At 48.3% G+C, this 20,557-nt stretch overlaps 1 protein-coding gene across 1 annotated transcript in view; it reads right to left on the reverse strand.

Annotated features, from left to right (window-relative positions):
- Positions 1 to 1,737: 1,737 nt before the first annotated feature.
- LOC109884630 (son of sevenless homolog 2-like) overlaps positions 1,738 to 20,557 on the reverse strand; it is a 47,552-nt gene continuing 28,732 nt past the window's right edge. Inside the window, 8 exon segments of the mRNA XM_031787589.1 lie at positions 1,738 to 4,435; positions 5,362 to 5,465; positions 7,904 to 7,981; positions 8,068 to 8,329; positions 8,762 to 8,878; positions 10,029 to 10,201; positions 18,159 to 18,276; positions 19,326 to 19,568. Of these exon segments, the coding sequence (XP_031643449.1) occupies positions 3,929 to 4,435; positions 5,362 to 5,465; positions 7,904 to 7,981; positions 8,068 to 8,329; positions 8,762 to 8,878; positions 10,029 to 10,201; positions 18,159 to 18,276; positions 19,326 to 19,568 (1,602 nt within the window). The 3' untranslated portion in view covers positions 1,738 to 3,928.

Below are 20,557 nucleotides of genomic sequence, written 5' to 3' on the forward strand. Positions count from 1 at the left end.
TACATACACAGCATTCACAAGCGTGTACAGTTTTTCTAGTGTATAGCTTTTGTTCTAAGCATTACATAGGAAACCGTGTTTAGTTTTTCTTTTCAGGATTTATTTTTAATAGCATTAGACACCTTTTGCCTCTACTCTGTAAAATAGAAAACTAAATAAAAAGGCACATCCGAGCATGATGCATGTGTTCAAATTAAAAAAGGTATTTCTTGAGAGGACAAGAACCTCTCGCTAACAGAAGCAGGCTCCCCTCTCTGTGAATACAGATATTTCAAACAGCCACTCGGGGAGCTGTGGTGCCAATTCCCAGTTTGTCCACTAGGGGAACCAATTCCCTGTTTGTCCACTGGGGGAGCCGATTCCCCGTTTGTCCACTGGGGGCGCTGTGGAGCCGATTCCCCGTTTGTCCACTAGGGGAGCTGTGGAGCCATTTCCCGGTTTGTCCACTAGGGGAGCTGTGGAGCCATTTCCCAGTTTGTCCACTAGGGGAGCTGTGGGGCCATTTCCCAGTTTGTCCACTAGGGGAGCTATCCTTCTCTTTGTCCCAGGCTTTGGTGGGGTTGCTAAGTGTGATGCCTCCAGTGCTGAATTTCCATACAGAACCAGAAGGCTGGTACAGTAACTGGGGATGATGGTACTAACAAGTCTGTAGTGTTGGACATATAGGACACATTTTTAACTTGGGGTGGTTAGTTTAATTTAAGACGTCATCTTGGCTTTTTAGGGATGTATCCATTAGCAAAACACAACAACAACCTTGCAACAGAAAACATTATGAAACAAGAGTTTCTATTGGACACATTCAGGTCGGTCTCATCCCGTTTGCATCGGTTTGGTTCCTAGTTAATACACCTCTGGAGATGACTATTAAAAAAGATCCCCTGGTCAGACCATTACTCTGTTCCAGCTGGCTGATGTGTGTTATTATTAGGTAGGTACTGATTGGCTTAGCACAGAGAATGTTGGATTGATGGTGTTTGAAACGTCCATGTGTAGTTGCAAGGGGTTCGTTTGAATAGTAGTGCTGAGCTGTCGGTTCGGTTTTTGTACAATTATATCAATATTTATAAAAAAAAAATTACATTTCTTTTCGGTTTCCATCTTTAAAAAACCAAACATGAAATGCATTATGTGAAAAACAGAATAATCCAAGTCCCTTGATGGTAGTGAATCCCATTACTGACTGACCATAGTCTATTCACATTACTGTAGTAAAGTTGCTTATATTAGCAGACATTGTTTTTGTTTGATGACCATTTCATGACAAGCCTCATCTCATGTCTATAAAGCTGCTGTCTGATCACTATTTTACTAGTTCTTCAAAGGAAATAAGACATATTTTTATGCCAACTATCAATCACTTAGATCAGGTAGTTTCAGGTAGAGATACTGCTGATACTGCTGCCGCTGTTCTCAATCCCTCGGATTTAACTACATCTCCTTTCGCTCTCTGGTCTGCCCACAGACCAGACAAGTAGGCGCGCAATGGATTATGGGAATTGTAGTTAATTACTACGTTTTCGGGCCGCTAATCTATGCAGAATATTGGTTTGTTGGAAACTACAACTCCCTTTCGACATCTCACAGTTCGGGCTTGATCTGACTTCTCTCAAGAGGAACTGTGCATTGAGGTCACAGAAAAAAACCCGGAACGAAATGGAATTGAACTGAACTCAATCAATTTCCTGTTTGACCGCCCCCCCCCCCTCCACAGCATTTAATTGCTCAGAACTCAAATGTAGAAAATATTCCTTTATTTGAAATTGACAAGATGGCGGCATACACAATGTTGGATTTACTTCATGGAGTAATTTTTTAATTACGCAGCATTTTCTAAAATTCAAACAAACCCCCTGCAACTAGACAAGGACATTTAGAGGACATTGGTTGTCTTCCAAGTCGGCAATTGAGGGAAGTATGGACAAGTTAAGGCTGGTCGATCTGACCCTACACCAAACAGTAACTAACATGTAACGGCTAACGGAGCCTCACATTAGCATGTTGCAATCTGCTCGCTACCCTGGACAGATAAAGGTCTGGCTGCTGTTGTCACCACGTCACTGGCAGAGGAGAAGAGATATCTCAGAGGAGAGGGCAGAGGAGAAGAGAGATCTCAGAGGAGAGGGTAGAGGAGAAGAGATATCTCAGAGGAGAGGGTAGAGGAGAAGAGATATCTCAGTGGAGAAGAGGAGAAGAGATATCTCAGAGGAGAAGAGGAGAAGAGATATCGCAGAGGAGAAGAGATATCGCAGAGGAGAAGAGATATCAGAGTGGAGAGGGCAGAGGAGAAGAGATATCAGAGTGGAGAGGGCAGAGGAGAAGAGATATCTCAGAGGAGAGGGTAGAGGAGAAGAGATATCTCAGAGGAGAGGGTAGAGGAGAAGAGATATCTCAGAGGAGAGGGTAGAGGAGAAGAGATATCTCAGTGGAGAAGAGGAGAAGAGATATCAAGGTTGTCGTCAAATCCTTTTCCGAGATCGGAGCTCTTTGATATCCATCATATGACTAAAAAAAGGGTAGACAAAACCAACGTTGACCAAGCTTTATGTGCAAGTGGAGCGAACACACACCACCCATCCCTCTAGCAGAGGGTGGAGCGAACACACACCACCCGTCCCTCTAGCAGAGGGTGGAGCGAACACACACCACCCGTCCCTCTAGCAGAGGGTGGAGCGAACACACACCACCCATCCCTCTAGCAGAGGCCTACAGAGGTCAGTAGTGTGGGGTCAAAGGCAACATCTGAAATGGAGGGTAATTCTAGGACCAGCAGGGCTGGATGTAGCTACCAACTACAGCAAGGACCCCATGTCCAGGGCTATATGATCCTCCTGTACCACACAGTAACACAGCCCTGTGAATACCGCTGAGCTCACACCCATTACAGTCACAGCTCTACTCAGTTCAGTGCACAGTGGAGACCAACAAAACAAAGGAGGGGAATGATTTCAGTGTGACAACGATCAGGTTGGTAATGTCTGAACGACTGGATGGAAATATCCACAGTCCAGTTTTAGTTAGTCATTCCTCAAAACATGAATCCCTTATATGACCCCCTGCAGAACATAGGACTGGTCACTAAAAAGTGGGAGTCGACACAGATGGGAGGAGCCTCACGAGGAGAACTTCCAACACTTTGATGATCCTCGTGCTTGTTCCAGACAGAACCAACAGTAAATGTGTGTTTGATTAGTTCCATGATAAAAAGAGCATTGAGGTCTTGTACGGTCCAGAGTGGAGTCCGTCCGTCCGTGAACCACAGGACAGGAGGACTGACTCCTGGGGTGAACGAGTGAATGGCGTTCGCAAACACAACCGTGTGCCAACGCAACAATGCCCATAGATCCACACAAAGCGTTGGCAGTGAGAAGACCTGTCCATGCCGATGGAAGTGTCAGTGGTCTGTATAGTCCCCAACCACCAGGACAGGCTGAAGAGGACACGGCCCTCTCCTTTCTGGGTTCAGCACAGTGTCTCTTTTGGGGGTAGGAGAGTTACTTGCTGGACTATGGCATACTGTCCTGTCCACTCCAGTACAGAGTGGAATATCTATATGAAGAAAATGACACAGTCAATGTTGTGTACAGGTGTGTGACGTGTACTGCACACAGAGGAGGAGTCAGTGTCTTGGGGCTCCTTGTTCATTGGCTGGCACACTGGTGTGGATTATCCATTGGCACAGAGGGCTTGAAATGAAGGTGGGGCTACTGATACCCTGAGAGGAGTGGCCGTGTTGTGATTGGTCAATGTAGGAGATGAGTGGGAGGGGTTTGGAGTCTTTGTTACGATCAGTAGCTTTAAAAAAAAAATCCTGATTAGTTTGTTTTTAAATCGCTCTGTGTCATGAGGTCATAGTATGATACAGTTTGTATTGTGTGGAGCAGCAGCCATGATGAGAAGGAAACAACAAAAGAAGCAAGGAGGCTCCTCATTGGCTACCCTCTGTGCTCTCCACCATTGAGAGGCTCTGTAAAGGAGGTGACAACAGCTCCCTCTTGTAGGTCTTTGGGGGAAGTTTGGGGAGCTGGGAGGAGGAGTTGTGGCGGGGAGGTACAGGTGGGGCCATGATGGGCAGGGGGAGTGGGCAGAGACTGTTCTGGCTGGCGCTGAGCAGGCAGCTCCGTCGGGGGACGCGGGGCGAGGGGGAACCCGGGGGCGTTCCAGGGGAGGAGGGGGAACTGCCAAAATCCCAGTGGAAGCGGCCGAGGGGGGAGGGTTGGAGGTTCGGGGGGTAGTTAATGAAGATCTCTGGTGGCTTCTGGGGGACGGGGGGAGGGGTGTCTGGCTGGGGGTCCCGGGGTGGTGGAGGTGGGGGGCTGCTGGGGAGGGGGCCGTCGCTGAGGCCGTTGTAGACTGGGGTGCGGGGCTGGACCCTGGGGAGAGGAGGGGGCAGTCTGGGGGGGATGGCTGGGGGACCTTTGGACCTGGAACTCAACTACAAAACACAGGAGGGTCAAAGTCATATAAACAAAGAGAAATAGATTATTAAACAGGAGTCAGAGTTGAGAACCAATCAGATTGTCTTTTAGTAGTTAGTCTAACAGGAGTCAGAGTTGGGAACCAATCAGATTGTCTTTTATTAGTTAGTCTAACAGGAGTCAGAGTTGAGAACCAATCAGATTGTCTTTTAGTAGTTAGTCTAACAGGAGTCAGAGTTGAGAACCAATCAGATTGTCTTTTAGTAGTTCGTCTAACAGGAGTCAGAGTTGAGAACCAATCAGATTGTCTTTTAGTAGTTAGTCTAACAGGAGTCAGAGTTGGGAACCAATCAGATTGTCTTTTATTAGTTAGTCTAACAGGAGTCAGAGTTGAGAACCAATCAGATTGTCTTTTAGTAGTTCGTCTAACAGGAGTCAGAGTTGAGAACCAATCAGATTGTCTTTTAGTAGTTAGTCTAACAGGAGTCAGAGTTGGGAACCAATCAGATTGTCTTTTATTAGTTAGTCTAACAGGAGTCAGAGTTGAGAACCAATCAGATTGTCTTTTAGTAGTTAGTCTAACAGGAGTCAGAGTTGAGAACCAATCAGATTGTCTTTTATTAGTTAGTCTAACAGGAGTCAGAGTTGGGAACCAATCAGATTGTCTTTTATTAGTTAGTCTAACAGGAGTCAGAGTTGAGAACCAATCAGATTGTCTTTTAGTAGTTAGTCTAACAGGAGTCAGAGTTGAGAACCAATCAGATTGTCTTTTAGTAGTTCGTCTAACAGGAGTCAGAGTTGAGAACCAATCAGATGGACTAACTCAGAGAAGCATCTTGAATGGTGTACTGTACTAAGTGTGTGTTAGCTTGACCCCAGTAAAACAATCCTTCCATTTCACAAAAAACACAAAACTTGAAATTGCACGGTGTGTGTATGTTACCTTGGTCTCAGAGAAAGCATCCTTCCTGCGAGGGGGAAGTGGAGGGGGCTTCAGTAACTCCTCTCCTAGCTGGTGAAGGCTTCCACAAGACACTGAGTGGAACTCTACACATGTACAGAAAGGTATAGTCAATCAATCAATCAATCAGTCAATCAAATGTATTTATAAAGCCCTTTTTACACCAGCAGTTGTCACAAAGTTATCAGAAACGTTCTGGGGGGGGAAAACGGGCTGGGGGGGGAAAACGGGCTGGGGGGGGAAAACGGGCTGGGGGGGGGAAACGGGCTGGGGGGGGGAAACGGGCTGGGGGGGGAAAACGGGCTGGGGGGGGAAAACGGGCTGGGGGGGGAAAACGGGCTGGGGGGGAAAACGGGCTGGTTTCCAAAGCCGACAAGGTAAAAATCTGCCATTCTGCCCTTGAGCAAGACAATGAACTAGTAATTGCTTCAAGGTTGCCGTCAATGATGGCTGATCCACTGGCTGTGTCCCAACTCTGAGGGTCTCAGGGGGAGTGGGATATGCAAAATATACATACTCACCCTACCCAGGTTACTCACACTAAATGTGGAGCACGACCACCCAGTCTACCAGACACCAGTCTACCAGACACCAGTCTACCAGACACCAGTCTACCAGACACCAGTCTACCAGACACCAGTCTACCAGACACCAGTCTACCAGACACCAGTCTACCAGACACCAGCCTACCAGACCCCATTAACCCAGCCTACCAGACCCCATTAACCCAGCCTACCAGACCCCATTAACCCAGTCTACCAGACCCCATTAACCCAGTCTACCAGACCCCATTAACCCAGACCCCATTAACAAAGTCTACCAGACCCCATTAACCCAGTCTACCAGACACCAGTCTACCAGACCCCATTAACCCAGCCTACCAGACCCCATTAACCCAGCCTACCAGACCCCATTAACCCAGTCTACCAGACCCCATTAACCCAGTCTACCAGACCCCATTAACCCAGACCCCATTAACAAAGTCTACCAGACCCCATTAACCCAGTCTACCAGACCCCATTAACCCAGTCTACCAGACCCCATTAACCCAGTCTACCAGACCCCATTAACCCAAGACCCCATTAACCCAGTCTACCAGACCCCATTAACCCAAGACCCCATTAACCCAGTCTACCAGAACCCAAACCCCATTAACCCAGTCTACCAGACCCCATTAACCCAGCCTACCAGACCCATTAACCCAGTCTACCAGACCCCATTAACCCAGTCTACCAGACCCCATTAACCCAGTCTACCAGAACCCCATTAACCCAGTCTACCAGACCCCATTAACCCAGTCTACCAGACCCCATTAACCCAGTCTACCAGACCCCATTAACCCAGTCTACCAGACCCCATTAACCCAGTCTACCAGACCCCATTAACCCAGTCTACCAGACCCCATTAACCCAGTCTACCAGACCCCATTAACCCAGTCTACCAGACCCCATTAACCCAGTCTACCAGACCCCATTAACCCAGTCTACCAGACCCCATTAACCCAGTCTACCAGACCCCATTAACCCAGTCTACCAGACCCCATTAACCCAGTCTACCAGACCCCATTAACCAGTCTACCAGACCCCAGTCTACCAGACACCAGTCTACCAGACACCATAACCCAGTCTACCAGACCCCATAACCCAGTCTACCAGACCCCATTAACCCAGTCTACCAGACCCCATTAACCCAGTCTACCAGACCCCCATTAACCCAGTCTACCAGACCCCATTAACCCAGTCTACCAGACCCCATTAACCCAGTCTACCAGACCCCATTAACCCAGTCTACCAGACCCCATTAACCCAGTCTACCAGACCCCATTAACCCAGCCTACCAGACCCCATTAACAAAGTCTATGAGACCCCATTAACCCAGCCTACCAGACCCCATTAACAAAGTCTATCAGACCCCATTAACCCAGTCTACCAGACCCCATTAACCCAGTCTACCAGACCCCATTAACCCAAGACCCCATTAACCCAGTCTACCAGACCCCATTAACCCAAGACCCCATTAACCCAGTCTACCAGACCCCATTAACCCAAGACCCCATTAACCCAGTCTACCAGACCCCATTAACCCAAGACCCCATTAACCCAGTCTACCAGAACCCAAACCCCATTAACCCAGTCTACCAGACCCCAGTCTAGCAGACCCCATTAACCCAGTCTACCAGACCCCATTAACCCAGTCTACCAGACCCCATTAACCCAGTCTACCAGACCCCAGTCTACCAGACCCCAGTCTACCAGACCCCAGTCTACCAGACCCCAGTCTACCAGACCCCAGTCTACCAGACCCCAGTCTACCAGACCCCAGTCTACCAGACCCCAGTCTACCAGACCCCAGTCTACCAGACACCATAACCCAGTCTACCAGACCCCAGTCTACCAGACACCATAACCCAGTCTACTCCATAGGAAGGCTGTGTTCTTGTTTGTCCAGCTAAAGAAGCTCTGTTTCCTAAATCCTAAACACAGACAGACACAACTCATCGTACAGCGATAACAGTGACACTCACTTGAGGGCGGGAGGAGAACAGAACAGAATATGGAGTTTCCACCTGATATAAAATGGCCACAGAGAGAAGTTGAGCCACCTGTAAAATGAAGACAGACATCAAATTATATCCACTTCAACTTCTGCAATTATTAGTCTGTGTCTCTCTCTCTGCCTCAGCCTCACCATAAACACTATAGAGATCTGGTTCCATGAAGACAGAGCTGAGGTCTGAGCAGGCAGACTGTGGGGGCGTAGGGGTGCTGGGTGAGGTGGGGACCGAGGCTACGGAAGAGGTCTCATGCTCTGTCTCAGCGATGCTCCTGAAGGTGATCTTGTGTGGGGGCTCTCTCTCCAGGGGTACGGGGTGGCCCTTCAGGGTCCCTGACGTAGAGGTACGCACCGGCCGGATCCCCGGGGACTTCAGGGGGTACAGGGTCTTCCTGGGCTGGAGGGGAGAGAGAGGGGGACAGAGAGAGAGAGGGGGATTAAGTCGTGACAGAGTTGGGGTAAGCATGCACAACTCACACTCACACAAATCTGTCATTTTTATTTTATGCAAATTTTTTGGGGGAACCTTTATTTAACTAGGCAAGTCAATTAAGAACAAATTCTTATTTTCAATGACGGCCTACCGGGGAACAGTGGGTTAACTGCCTTGTCCAGGGGCAGAACGACAGATTTTTACCTACCACCCATTGATGTTACATTTGAGCTAAATACAAAGTGATAATAAATGTATTTGTAAAAAAAAATATATATATATATTTTTTTTTACAAAAAAATGCTCTCGGTTTGACTGATTAGCGAGCAGCGTTTCCATGGAAACAATGATCAGTAATTAAATCTCACTACCGGAAGGTTTGATCTGGTTACTTACGAATCGTGGCGGCTGCTTGCAGTTGCGAGGCTCTATCTCCTGAGACTTGTTGAACAGGTAGTCAGAGAACTCCTTCTCACCCAGACTGCCCATCGGGTTCAGGTTCTCAAAAAACCTCTGGGATAAAAACACAGGCCATCTGATTAACAATATTCCCTTTGGAATGTGTGGATCAAAGGCAAGGTGACCACTGTTGTTATGGTGCAGGGGAAGGAGAGAGGATCTAGGACAGGTAGAGAGAGAGAGAGAGAGACACTGGGACAGGTAGAGAGAGACACTGGGACAGGTAGAGAGAGACACTGGGACAGGTAGAGAGAGACACTGGGACAGGTAGAGAGAGACACTGGGACAGGTAGAGAGAGACACTGGGACAGGTAGAGAGAGACACTGGGACAGGTAGAGAGACACTGGGACAGGTAGAGAGACACTGGGACAGGTAGAGAGAGACACTGGGACAGGTAGAGAGGGACTGGGACAGGTAGAGAGAGGGACTGGGACAGGTAGAGAGAGAGGGACTAGGACAGGTATAGAGAGATGGACTAGGACAGGCAGAAAGAGAGATGGACTAGGACATGTAGAGAGATGGAGAAACATGATGTCCTGCTGCACCTTGAGACAGTAAGGCTGGTTTTGATCGGCCTACCTTGATGTCCTGCTGCACCTTGAGACAGTAAGGCTGGTTCTGATCGGCCTACCTTGATGTCCTGCTGGACCTTGAGACAGTAAGGCTGGTTCTGATTGGCCTACCTTGATGTCCTGCTGGACCTTGAGACAGTAAGGCTGGTTCTGATTGGCCTACCTTGATGTCCTGCTGGACCTTGAGACAGTAAGGCTGGTTCTGATTGGCCTACCTTGATGTCCTGCTGGACCTTGAGACAGTAAGGCTGGTTCTGGTTGGCCTACCTTGATGTCCCGCTGCACCTTGAGACAGTACGGCTGGTTCTGATCGGCCTACCTTGATGTCCCGCTGCACCTTGAGACAGTACGACTGGTTCTGATCGGCCTACCTTGATGTCCCGCTGGACCTTGAGACAGTACGGCTGGTTCTGATCGGCCTACCTTGATGTCCTGCTGGACCTTGAGACAGTACGGCTGGTTCTGGTTGGCCTACCTTGATGTCCTGCTGGACCTTGAGACAGTAAGGCTGGTTCTGATTGGCCTACCTTGATGTCCTGCTGGACCTTGAGACAGTAAGGCTGGTTCTGATTGGCCTACCTTGATGTACTGCTGGACCTTGAGACAGTACGGCTGGTTCTGATCGGCCTACCTTGATGTCCTGCTGGACCTTGAGACAGTACGGCTGGTTCTGGTACTGCTGTATCTCTCCTGTGATTTCGGCTACTTTCCTCCTCTTACTGAAGTTGATCAGCTCTTTGCCGTGTCTCTTCAGGAAGTCGGGGTTCCCCTCCTCTGTCTTCAGGATGTTGGTCAGGTAGATACCTGGGACAGACGGGGAGGTAGGTAGTTATTGGTCAGGGACAGACGGGTAGGTAGGTAGTTATTGGTCAGGTAGATACCTGGGACAGACAGGTAGGTAGGTAGTTATTGGTCAGGGACAGACGGGTAGGTAGGTAGTTATTGGTCAGGTAGATACCTGGGACAGACGGGTAGGTAGGTAGTTATTGGTCAGGTAGATACCTGGGACAGACTGGTAGGTAGTTATTGGTCAGGTAGATACCTGGGACAGACGGGTAGGTAGTTATTGGTCAGGTAGATACCTGGGACAGACGGGTAGGTAGTTAGTTACTGGTCAGGTAGATACCTGGGACAGACGGGTAGGGAGGTAGTTATTGGTCAGGTAGATACCTGGGACAGACGGGTAGGTAGTTATTGGTCAGGTAGATACCTGGGACAGACGGGGAGGTAGTTATTGGTCAGGTAGATACCTGGGACAGACGGGGAGGTAGTTATTGGTCAGGTAGATACCTGGGACAGCCGGGTAGGTAGTTATTGGTCAGGTAGATACCTGGGACAGCCGGGTAGGTAGGTAGTTATTGGTCAGGTAGATACCTGGGACAGATGGGTAGGTAGGTAGGTATTGGTCAGGTAGATACCTGGGACAGACGGGTAGGTAGGTAGTTATTGGTCAGGTAGATACCTGGGACAGACGGGTAGGTAGGTAGTTATTGGTCAGGGACAGACGGGTAGGTAGGTAGTTATTGGTCAGGTAGATACCTGGGACAGACGGGTAGGTAGGTAGTTATTGGTCAGGTAGATACCTGGGACAGACGGGTAGGTAGGTAGTTATTGGTCAGGTAGATACCTGGGACAGACGGGTAGGTAGGTAGTTATTGGTCAGGTAGATACCTGGGACAGACAGGTAGGTAGTTATTGGTCAGGTAGATATCTGGGACAGACGGGTAGGTAGGTAGTTATTGGTCAGGTAGATATCTGGGACAGACGGGTAGGTAGGTAGTTATTGGTCAGGGACAGACGGGTAGGTAGGTAGTTATTGGTCAGGTAGATACCTGGGACAGACGGGGAGGTAGTTATTGGTCAGGTAGATACCTGGGACAGACGGGTAGGTAGGTAGTTATTGGTCAGGTAGATACCTGGGACAGACGGGTAGGTAGGTAGTTATTGGTCAGGTAGATACCTGGGACAGACGGGTAGGTAGGTAGTTATTGGTCAGGTAGATACCTGGGACAGACGGGTAGGTAGGTAGTTATTGGTCAGGTAGATACCTGGGACAGACGGGTAGGTAGGTAGTTATTGGTCAGGTAGATACCTGGGACAGACATGTAGGTAGGTATTGGTCAGGTAGATACCTGGGACAGACGGGTAGGTAGGTAGTTATTGATCAGGTAGATACCTGGGACAGACGGGTAGGTGGGTAGTTATTGGTCAGGTAGATACCTGGGACAGATGGGTAGGTAGTTATTGGTCAGGTAGATACCTGGGACAGACGGGGAGGTAGTTATTGGTCAGGTAGATACCTGGGACAGACGGGGAGGTAGTTATTGGTCAGGTAGATACCTGGGACAGATGGGTAGGTAGTTAGTTACTGGTCAGGTAGATACCTGGGACAGACGGGGAGGTAGGTAGTTATTGGTCAGGGACAGACAGGTAGGTAGGTAGTTATTGGTCAGGTAGATACCTGGGACAGACGGGTAGGTAGGTAGTTATTGGTCAGGTAGATACCTGGGACAGACGGGTAGGTAGGTATTGGTCAGGTAGATACCTGGGACAGACAGGTAGGTAGTTATTGGTCAGGTAGATACCTGGGACAGATGGGTAGGTAGGTAGTTATTGGTCAGGTAGATACCTGGGACAGATGGGTAGGTAGTTATTGGTCAGGTAGATACCTGGGACAGACGGGTAGGTAGTTATTGGTCAGGTAGATACCTGGGACAGACGGGGAGGTAGTTATTGGTTAGGTAGATACCTGGGACAGACATGTAGGTAGGTATTGGTCAGGTAGATACCTGGGACAGACAGGTAGGTAGTTATTGGTCAGGTAGATACCTGGGACAGATGGGTAGGTAGGTAGTTATTGGTCAGGTAGATACCTGGGACAGATGGGTAGGTAGTTATTGGTCAGGTAGATACCTGGGACAGACGGGTAGGTAGTTATTGGTCAGGTAGATACCTGGGACAGACGGGGAGGTAGTTATTGGTTAGGTAGATACCTGGGACAGACGGGTAGGTAGGTAGTTATTGGTCATGTAGATACCTGGGACAGACAGGTAGGTAGATACCTGGTCAGGTAGGTAGTTGGGGCAGGTAGATACCTGGTCAGGTAGGTAGATACCTGGTCAGGTAGGTAGATACCTGGTCAGGTAGGTAGATAGGGCAGGTAGATACCTGGTCAAGCAGGTAGATACCTGGTCAGGTAGGTAGATATCCAAGATGGCGTAGCAGTAAGTCGTCCTGTCGTGTCGTGTCCCTGTATATTTTGTTTATATTTTGTTTATTTTTCGTTTTTTTACATATTTTTCGTTTTTTACATAGCTATCCCTTTAAAAACATTTTGCTAAACCTAAGCTTCCAAATACGCTGGATCTTCACAACTAGCTATCCAGCTAAACCGCAACCCTGGACGATTACCCCTGGCTAGCGTTTCCACCCACTTAGCTTGAAGCTAGCCCGGCCTGCGCTACCACCGTAGCATACTCCTGAGCTACAATACCCGGGCCCACGACCGGTCTATCGATGTCACCGCATGAAGAGGAATAAACAGACTCACCCCATCGCGACGTCCCCCAAAGGCTAACTCTCTAGCCCTCGCTATCTCCCTGCTTGCTAATTCGGCCTGCTAACTGCTAGCTTGTCCAGCTCCGGTCCGCTAACTGCTACCTTGTCTAGCCCGGGCCTACAAACTGTTAGCTTGTTAGCACAGGCCTGCTAACCGCCTGAATCCCTGCGTCCCAAACGCCCTCCGGACCCATATTTACTTTCTATCTCTTTTGACTTTTAATTTGTTTATACCTTCCGGAAACCTGCCTCACCCAATGTGATACGGAATCGCTATTATTTTTTATTTATTTTTAGAACACACTCAAGAACCTCCAGAAGCTAACCAGCTAACTAGCTACAAGCTATTTAGTCATTGTTCGTTTTTTTTACCTGGATAACACTCGCCAGTCCAGCTTCCCTTCCCCATCCACCGCTGCCCCCTGGACACTGATCTCTTGGCTACATAGCTGATGCACGCTGGACTGTCCATAAATCACGGTACTCCATTCTGCTTGTTTGTTTTATCTGTTGGCCCCGTTGCCTAGTCTACGCCATTTTACCTGCTGTTGTTGTGCTAGCTGATTAGCTGTTGTCTCACCTACTGTTTTAGCTAGCTTTCCCAATTCAACACCTGTGATTACTGTATGCCTCGCTTTATGTCTCTCTCAAATGTCAATATGCCTTGTATACTGTTGTTCAGGTTAGTTATCATTGTTTTAGTCCACAATGGAGCCCCTAGTTCCACTCTTCATACCCCTGATAACTCCTTTGTCCCACCTCCCACACATGCGGTGACCTCACCCATTACTACCAGCATGTCCAGAGATACAACCTCTCTCATCATCACCCAGTGCCTGGGCTTACCTCCGCTGTACCCGCACCCCACCATACCCCTGTCTGCGCATTATGCCCTGAATATATTCTACCATGCCCAGAAACCTGCTCCTCTTATTCTCTGTCCCCAACGCTCTAGGCGACCAGTTTTGATAGCCTTTAGCCGCACCCTCATACTACTCCTTCTCTGTTCCGCGGGTGATGTGGAGGTAAACCCAGGCCCTGCATGTCCCCAGGCACCCTCATTTGTTGACTTCTGTGTTCGAAAAAGCCTTGGTTTCATGCATGTCAACATCAGAAGCCTCCTCCCTAAGTTTGTCTTACTCACTGCTTTAGCACACTCTGCTAACCCTGATGTCCTTGCTGTGTCTGAATCCTGGCTCAGGAAGGCCACCAAAAATTCAGAGATTTCCATACCCAACTATAACATCTTCCGTCAAGATAGAACTGCCAAAGGGGGAGGAGTTGCAGTTTACTGCAGAGATGGCCTGCAAAGTAATGTCATACTTTCCAGGTCCATACCCAAACAGTTCGAACTACTAATTTTGAAAATTACTCTCTCCAGAAATAAGTCTCTCACGGTTGCCGCCTGCTACCGACCCCCCTCAGCTCCCAGCTGTGCCCTGGACACCATTTGTGAATTGATCGCCCCCCATCTAGCTTCAGAGTTTGTTCTGTTAGGTGACCTAAACTGGGATATGCTTAACACCCCGCCAGTCCTACAATCTAAGCTAGATGCCCTCAATCTCACACAAATCATCAAGGACCCCACCAGGTACAACCCTAACTCTGTAAACAAGGGCACCCTCATAGACGTCATCCTGACCAACTGGCCCTCCAAATACACCTCCGCTGTCTTCAACCAGGATCTCAGCGATCACTGCCTCATTGCCTGTATCCGCTACGGAGCCGCAGTCAAACGACCACCCCTCATCACTGTCAAGCGCTCCCTAAAACACTTCTGTGAGCAGGCCTTTCTAATCGACCTGGCCCGGGTATCCTGGAAGGACATTGACCTCATCCCGTCAGTTGAGGATGCCTGGTCATTCTTTAAAAGTAACTTCCTCACCATTTTAGATAAGCATGCTCCGTTCAAAAAATGCAGAACTAAGAACAGATACAGCCCTTGGTTCACCCCAGACCTGACTGCCCTCGACCAGCACAAAAACATCCTGTGGCGGACTGCAATAGCATCGAATAGTCCCCGTGATATGCAACTGTTCAGGGAAGTCCGGAACCAATACACGCAGTCAGTCAGGAAAGCTAAGGCCAGCTTCTTCAGGCAGAAGTTTGCATCCTGTAGCTCCAACTCCAAAAAGTTCTGGGACACTGTGAAGTCCATGGAGAACAAGAGCACCTCCTCCCAGCTGCCCACTGCACTGAGGCTAGGTAACACGGTCACCACTGATAAATCCATGATTATCGAAAACTTCAATAAGCATTTCTCAACGGCTGGCCATGCCTTCCGCCTGGCTACTTCAACCTCGGCCAACAGCTCCGCCCCCCCCGCAGCTCCTCGCCCAAGCCTCTCCAGGTTCTCCTTTACCCAAATCCAGATAGCAGATGTTCTGAAAGAGCTGCAAAACCTGGACCCGTACAAATCAGCTGGGCTTGACAATCTGGACCCTCTATTTCTGAAACTATCTGCCACCATTGTCGCAACCCCTATTACCAGCCTGTTCAACCTCTCTTTCATCTCGTCTGAGATCCCCAAGGATTGGAAAGCTGCCGCAGTCATCCCCCTCTTCAAAGGGGGAGACACCCTGGACCCAAACTGTTACAGACCTATATCCATCCTGCCCTGCCTATCTAAGGTCTTCGAAAGCCAAGTCAACAAACAGGTCACTGACCATCTCGAATCCCACCGTACCTTCTCCGCTGTGCAATCTGGTTTCCGAGCCGGTCATGGGTGCACCTCAGCCACACTCAAGGTACTAAACGACATCATAACCGCCATCGATAAAAGACAGTACTGTGCAGCCGTCTTCATCGACCTCGCCAAGGCTTTCGACTCTGTCAATCACCATATTCTTATCGGCAGACTCAGTAGCCTCGGTTTTTCGGATGACTGCCTTGCCTGGTTCACCAATTACTTTGCAGACAGAGTTCAGTGTGTCAAATCGGAGGGCATGCTGTCCGGTCCTCTGGCAGTCTCTATGGGGGTGCCACAGGGTTCAATTCTCGGGCCGACTCTTTTCTCTGTGTATATCAATGATGTTGCTCTTGCTGCGGGCGATTCCCTGATCCACCTCTACGCAGACGACACCATTCTATATACTTTCGGCCCGTCTTTGGACACTGTGCTATCTAACCTCCAAACAAGCTTCAATGCCATACAACACTCCTTCCGTGGCCTCCAACTGCTCTTAAACGCTAGTAAGACCAAATGCATGCTTTTCAACCGGTCGCTGCCTGCACCTGCATGCCCGACTAGCATCACCACCCTGGATGGTTCCGACCTAGAATATGTGGACGTCTATAAGTACCTAGGTGTCTGGCTAGACCGCAAACTCTCCTTCCAGACTCATATCAAACATCTCCAATCGAAAATCAAATCAAGAGTCGGCTTTCTATTCCGCAACAAAGCCTCCTTCACTCAAGCCGCCAAGCTTACCCTAGTAAAACTGACTATCCTACCGATCCTCGACTTCGGCGATGTCATCTACAAAATGGCTTCCAACACTCTACTCAGCAAACTGGATGCAGTCTATCACAGTGCCATCCGTTTTGTCACTAAAGCACCTTATACTACCCACCACTGCGACTTGTATGCTCTAGTCGGCTGGCCCTCGCTACATATTCGTCGCCAGACCCACTGGCTCCAGGTCATCTACAAGTCTATGCTAGGTAAAGCTCCGCCTTATCTCAGCTCACTGGTCACGATGGCAACACCCATCCGTAGCACGCGCTCCAGCAGGTGTATCTCACTGATCATCCCTAAAGCCAACACCTCATTTGGCCGCCTTTCGTTCCAGTACTCTGCTGCCTGTGACTGGAACGAATTGCAAAAATCGCTGAAGTTGGAGACTTTTATCTCCCTCACCAACTTCAAACATCAGCTATCTGAGCAGCTAACCGATCGCTGCAGCTGTACATAGTCTATTGGTAAATAGCCCACCCTTTTCACCTACCTCATCCCCGTACTGTTTCTATTTATTTACTTTTCTGCTCTTCTGCACACCAATATCTCTACCTGTACATGACCATCTGATCTTTTATCACTCCAGTGTTAATCTGCAAAATTGTAATTATTTGCCTACCTCCTCATGCCTTTTGCACACATTGTATATAGACCCCCCCTTCGTTTTCTACTGTGTTATTGACTTGTTAATTGTTTACTCCATGTGTAACTCTTTGTTGTATGCTCACACTGCTATGCTTTATCTTGGCCAGGTCGCAGTTGCAAATGAGAACTTGTTCTCAACTAGCCTACCTGGTTAAATAAAGGTGTTCTCAACTAGCCTACCTGGTTAAATAAAGGTGTTCTCAACTAGCCTACCTGGTTAAATAAAGGTGTTCTCAACTAGCCTACCTGGTTAAATAAAGGTGAAATAAAAAAAATAAAAAAAAGATACCTGGTCAGGTAGATAGATGGGACAGGTAGATACCTGGTCAGGTAGATAGATGGGACAGGTAGATACCTGGTCAGGTAGATAGATGGGACAGGTAGATACCGGGACAGGTAGGTAGGGCAGGGCCAGATGGTATGCGTGTGTTACCTAATACCCTTTTCACAGTATAATTCTGACCCGAACCGTACTGTGCTGGCTTCAACATATTCCTTTCTCATGGTCCTTTACAGTATGGTTCCAGGAACTATGTTGGATGGGTGTCAGGTCAGTAGAGTTCAGTCTCAGTACTGTGTGTCAGGTCAGTAGAGTTCAGTCTCAGTACTGTGTGTCAGGTCAGTAGAGTTCAGTCTCAGTACTGTGTGTCAGGTCAGTAGAGTTCAGTCTCAGTACTGTGTGTCAGGTCAGTAGAGTTCAGTCTCAGTACTGTGAGGAGGATGTGGTTCTGTGTGTCAGGTCAGTAGAGTTCAGTCTCAGTACTGTGTGTCAGGTCAGTAGAGTTCAGTCTCAGTACTGTGTGTCAGGTCAGTAGAGTTCAGTCTCAGTACTGTGAGGAGGATGTGGTTCTGTGTGTCAGGTCAGTAGAGTTCAGTCTCAGTACTGTGAGGAGGATGTGGTTCTGTGTGTCAGGTCAGTAGAGTTCAGTCTCAGTACTGTGAGGAGGATGTGGTTCTGTGTGTCAGGTCAGTAGAGTTCAGTCTCAGTACTGTGAGGAGGATGTGGTTCTGTGTGTCAGGTCAGTAGAGTTCAGTCTCAGTACTGTGAGGAGGATGTGGTTCTGTGTGTCAGTGTGCTCCCGTCTGTCCGGAAGGTCTTACCAAAGAAAGGCACGCAGGGTGGGTTAATGGACTTGAGCTTAGCCAGGTACTTCTTGAAATGGTCCTGGCTCAGTTCCACTGCTTCCTCTAGGATCCTCTTCTTCCTCTCGGGGACCGCCTGAAAGACAAGAACAACATCTCTCGTTAACTTGCTGCTCGGTAAAGGATTGGGAGAATGTCAATTGCATTTTTATGATTCTTTGCCTCCTTCTCCAAAACCCATTGGATGAGAAGGTCAGAGGGGAGTGACCTCTGACTTTCTCATCCAATGGGTTTTGGAGGAGGAGATTGGACGTGATGAATCAAATAAATGTATTGTCTTAGTGCTCAATAGGCACCAGACAGTAGGCACCAGACAGTAGCACCAGACAATACACATTGCATGCTGGCAGGATTGGGGGACAATTATATTTCATTGTATGAAACAGAAGATATATACCCGTTTGTTTACTACTGGACCGAAACAGAAGATATATACCCGTTTGTTTACTACTGGACCGAAACAGAAGATATATACCCGTTTGTTTACTACTGGACCGAAACAGAAGATATATACCCGTTTGTTTACTACTGGACCGAAACATAAGATATATACCCGTTTGTTTACTACTGGACCGAAACAGAAGATATATACCCGTTTGTTTACTACTGGACCGAAACAGAAGATATATACCCGTTTGTTTACTACTGGACCGAAACAGAAGATATATACCCGTTTGTTTACTACTGGACCGAAACAGAAGATATATACCCGTTTGTTTACTACTGGACCGAAACAGAAGATATATACCCGTTTGTTTACTACTGGACCGAAACAGAAGATATATACCAGTTTGTTTACTACTGGACCGAAACAGAAGATATATACCCGTTTACTACTGGATCGAAACAGAAGATATATACCCGTTTGCTTCTGACCGAAACTGAATTGACGTCAACCTTGCATCCATGTTCTGCTACAGACATTAATGGTTGGTTAAACTGACATTTTTGTCCCAAATGGCACCCTATTCCCTACATAGTGCACTACTTTTATCCTGAATTGGCAACCTATGCTCTCTATATAGGGAACAGTGTACCATTTGGGGCCGTCACCCTACGGTACATGTCTGGGCTGTGTTCACCTTGACGGTGCGTCTGTTTGTGTATGTCTGGCTGTGCGATCACCTCGAAGGTGTGGTCGAGCCGGTAGACGGGGACAGAGTTGATGGCAGAGACCACCTCCAGAACACCATTGAAGTTGTTGAGCTCCTGAAACACCTGAAGGATCTCAATGACCCGCGTTAACACCGCTACTCTCTCATCCAGGTTCTCTGCTTCCACAATACACCTGAGACAGAGAGAGAGACAGACCGAGGGAGAGACAGACCGAGGGAGGGACGGGAGACAGTGAGAGAGAGACGGGAGACAGTGAGAGAGAGACAGTGAGAGAGAGACAGAGAGACAGTGAGAGAGAGAGAGAGAGAGAGAGAGAGAGAGACAGAGAGAGAAAGGGTGGTGAGAAAAGTGAGGAATTAATCTCGTCTCTCAAGACCAGGGATGGAAAACTGGTGGCCACTGTTCTATCAGAGACCAAACCCACCGTTGGTGTGCGTGGCCAAAGATCTCTGTTTCCATGTAATCTGACCATAGCACCACCTGGAGTTCGCTAAACAGCATTGGTACTTGGACCGGAAACCAGTGCCATTTCAACACAGTAATATTATCCTTTGGCCACGCACACCAGCGATGGTTTGGGCCTCTGAAAGAACAATGCCTACAGTATGTAGAAAATCCCTCATCCCTACTGTAAAATATGGTGGTGGATCTTTGATGTTATGGGGCTATTTTCCGACCACTGGTCCTGGGGCCATTAAGGTCAACGGTATCATGAACTTTACCCATTTCCAGGACATTCTAACCCCCCCCAAAAAAAACACTTGGCCACAAGTGGATCTTCCGGCAAGACAATAACCCCAAGCACACATCAAAATCCTCAAAGAAATTGTTAATTTGCCATAAAAAAAAAAGTCTCCAGACTTGAACCCCGTTGGAAACCTGTGTTTTTAATTGTAGAGGGCAGATGAAGGATATCAATGATCTGGAAAGATTCTGTAGAGGAACGGTCTAAGATCTCTCTAAATGTGTTCTCCAATCTCATAAAACATTTTAGAAAAAGACTCATTATCCTGGCAAGGGCAGCGTGCTGGAGCGTTGAAAACAGGGTAGCATACTGGAGCATTGAAAACAGGGCAGCGTGCTGGAGCATTGAAAACAGGGCAGCGTGCTGGAGCATTGAAAACAGGGTAGCATACTGGAGTATTGAAAACAGGGTAGCGTGCTGGAGCATTGAAAACAGGGCAGCGTGCTGGAGCATTGAAAACAGGGTAGCATACTGGAGTATTGAAAACAGGGCAGCG

The sequence above is a fragment of the Oncorhynchus kisutch genome, linkage group LG14 (genome assembly GCF_002021735.2).
Source record: "Oncorhynchus kisutch isolate 150728-3 linkage group LG14, Okis_V2, whole genome shotgun sequence".
Taxonomy (NCBI): Eukaryota; Metazoa; Chordata; class Actinopteri; order Salmoniformes; family Salmonidae; genus Oncorhynchus; species Oncorhynchus kisutch.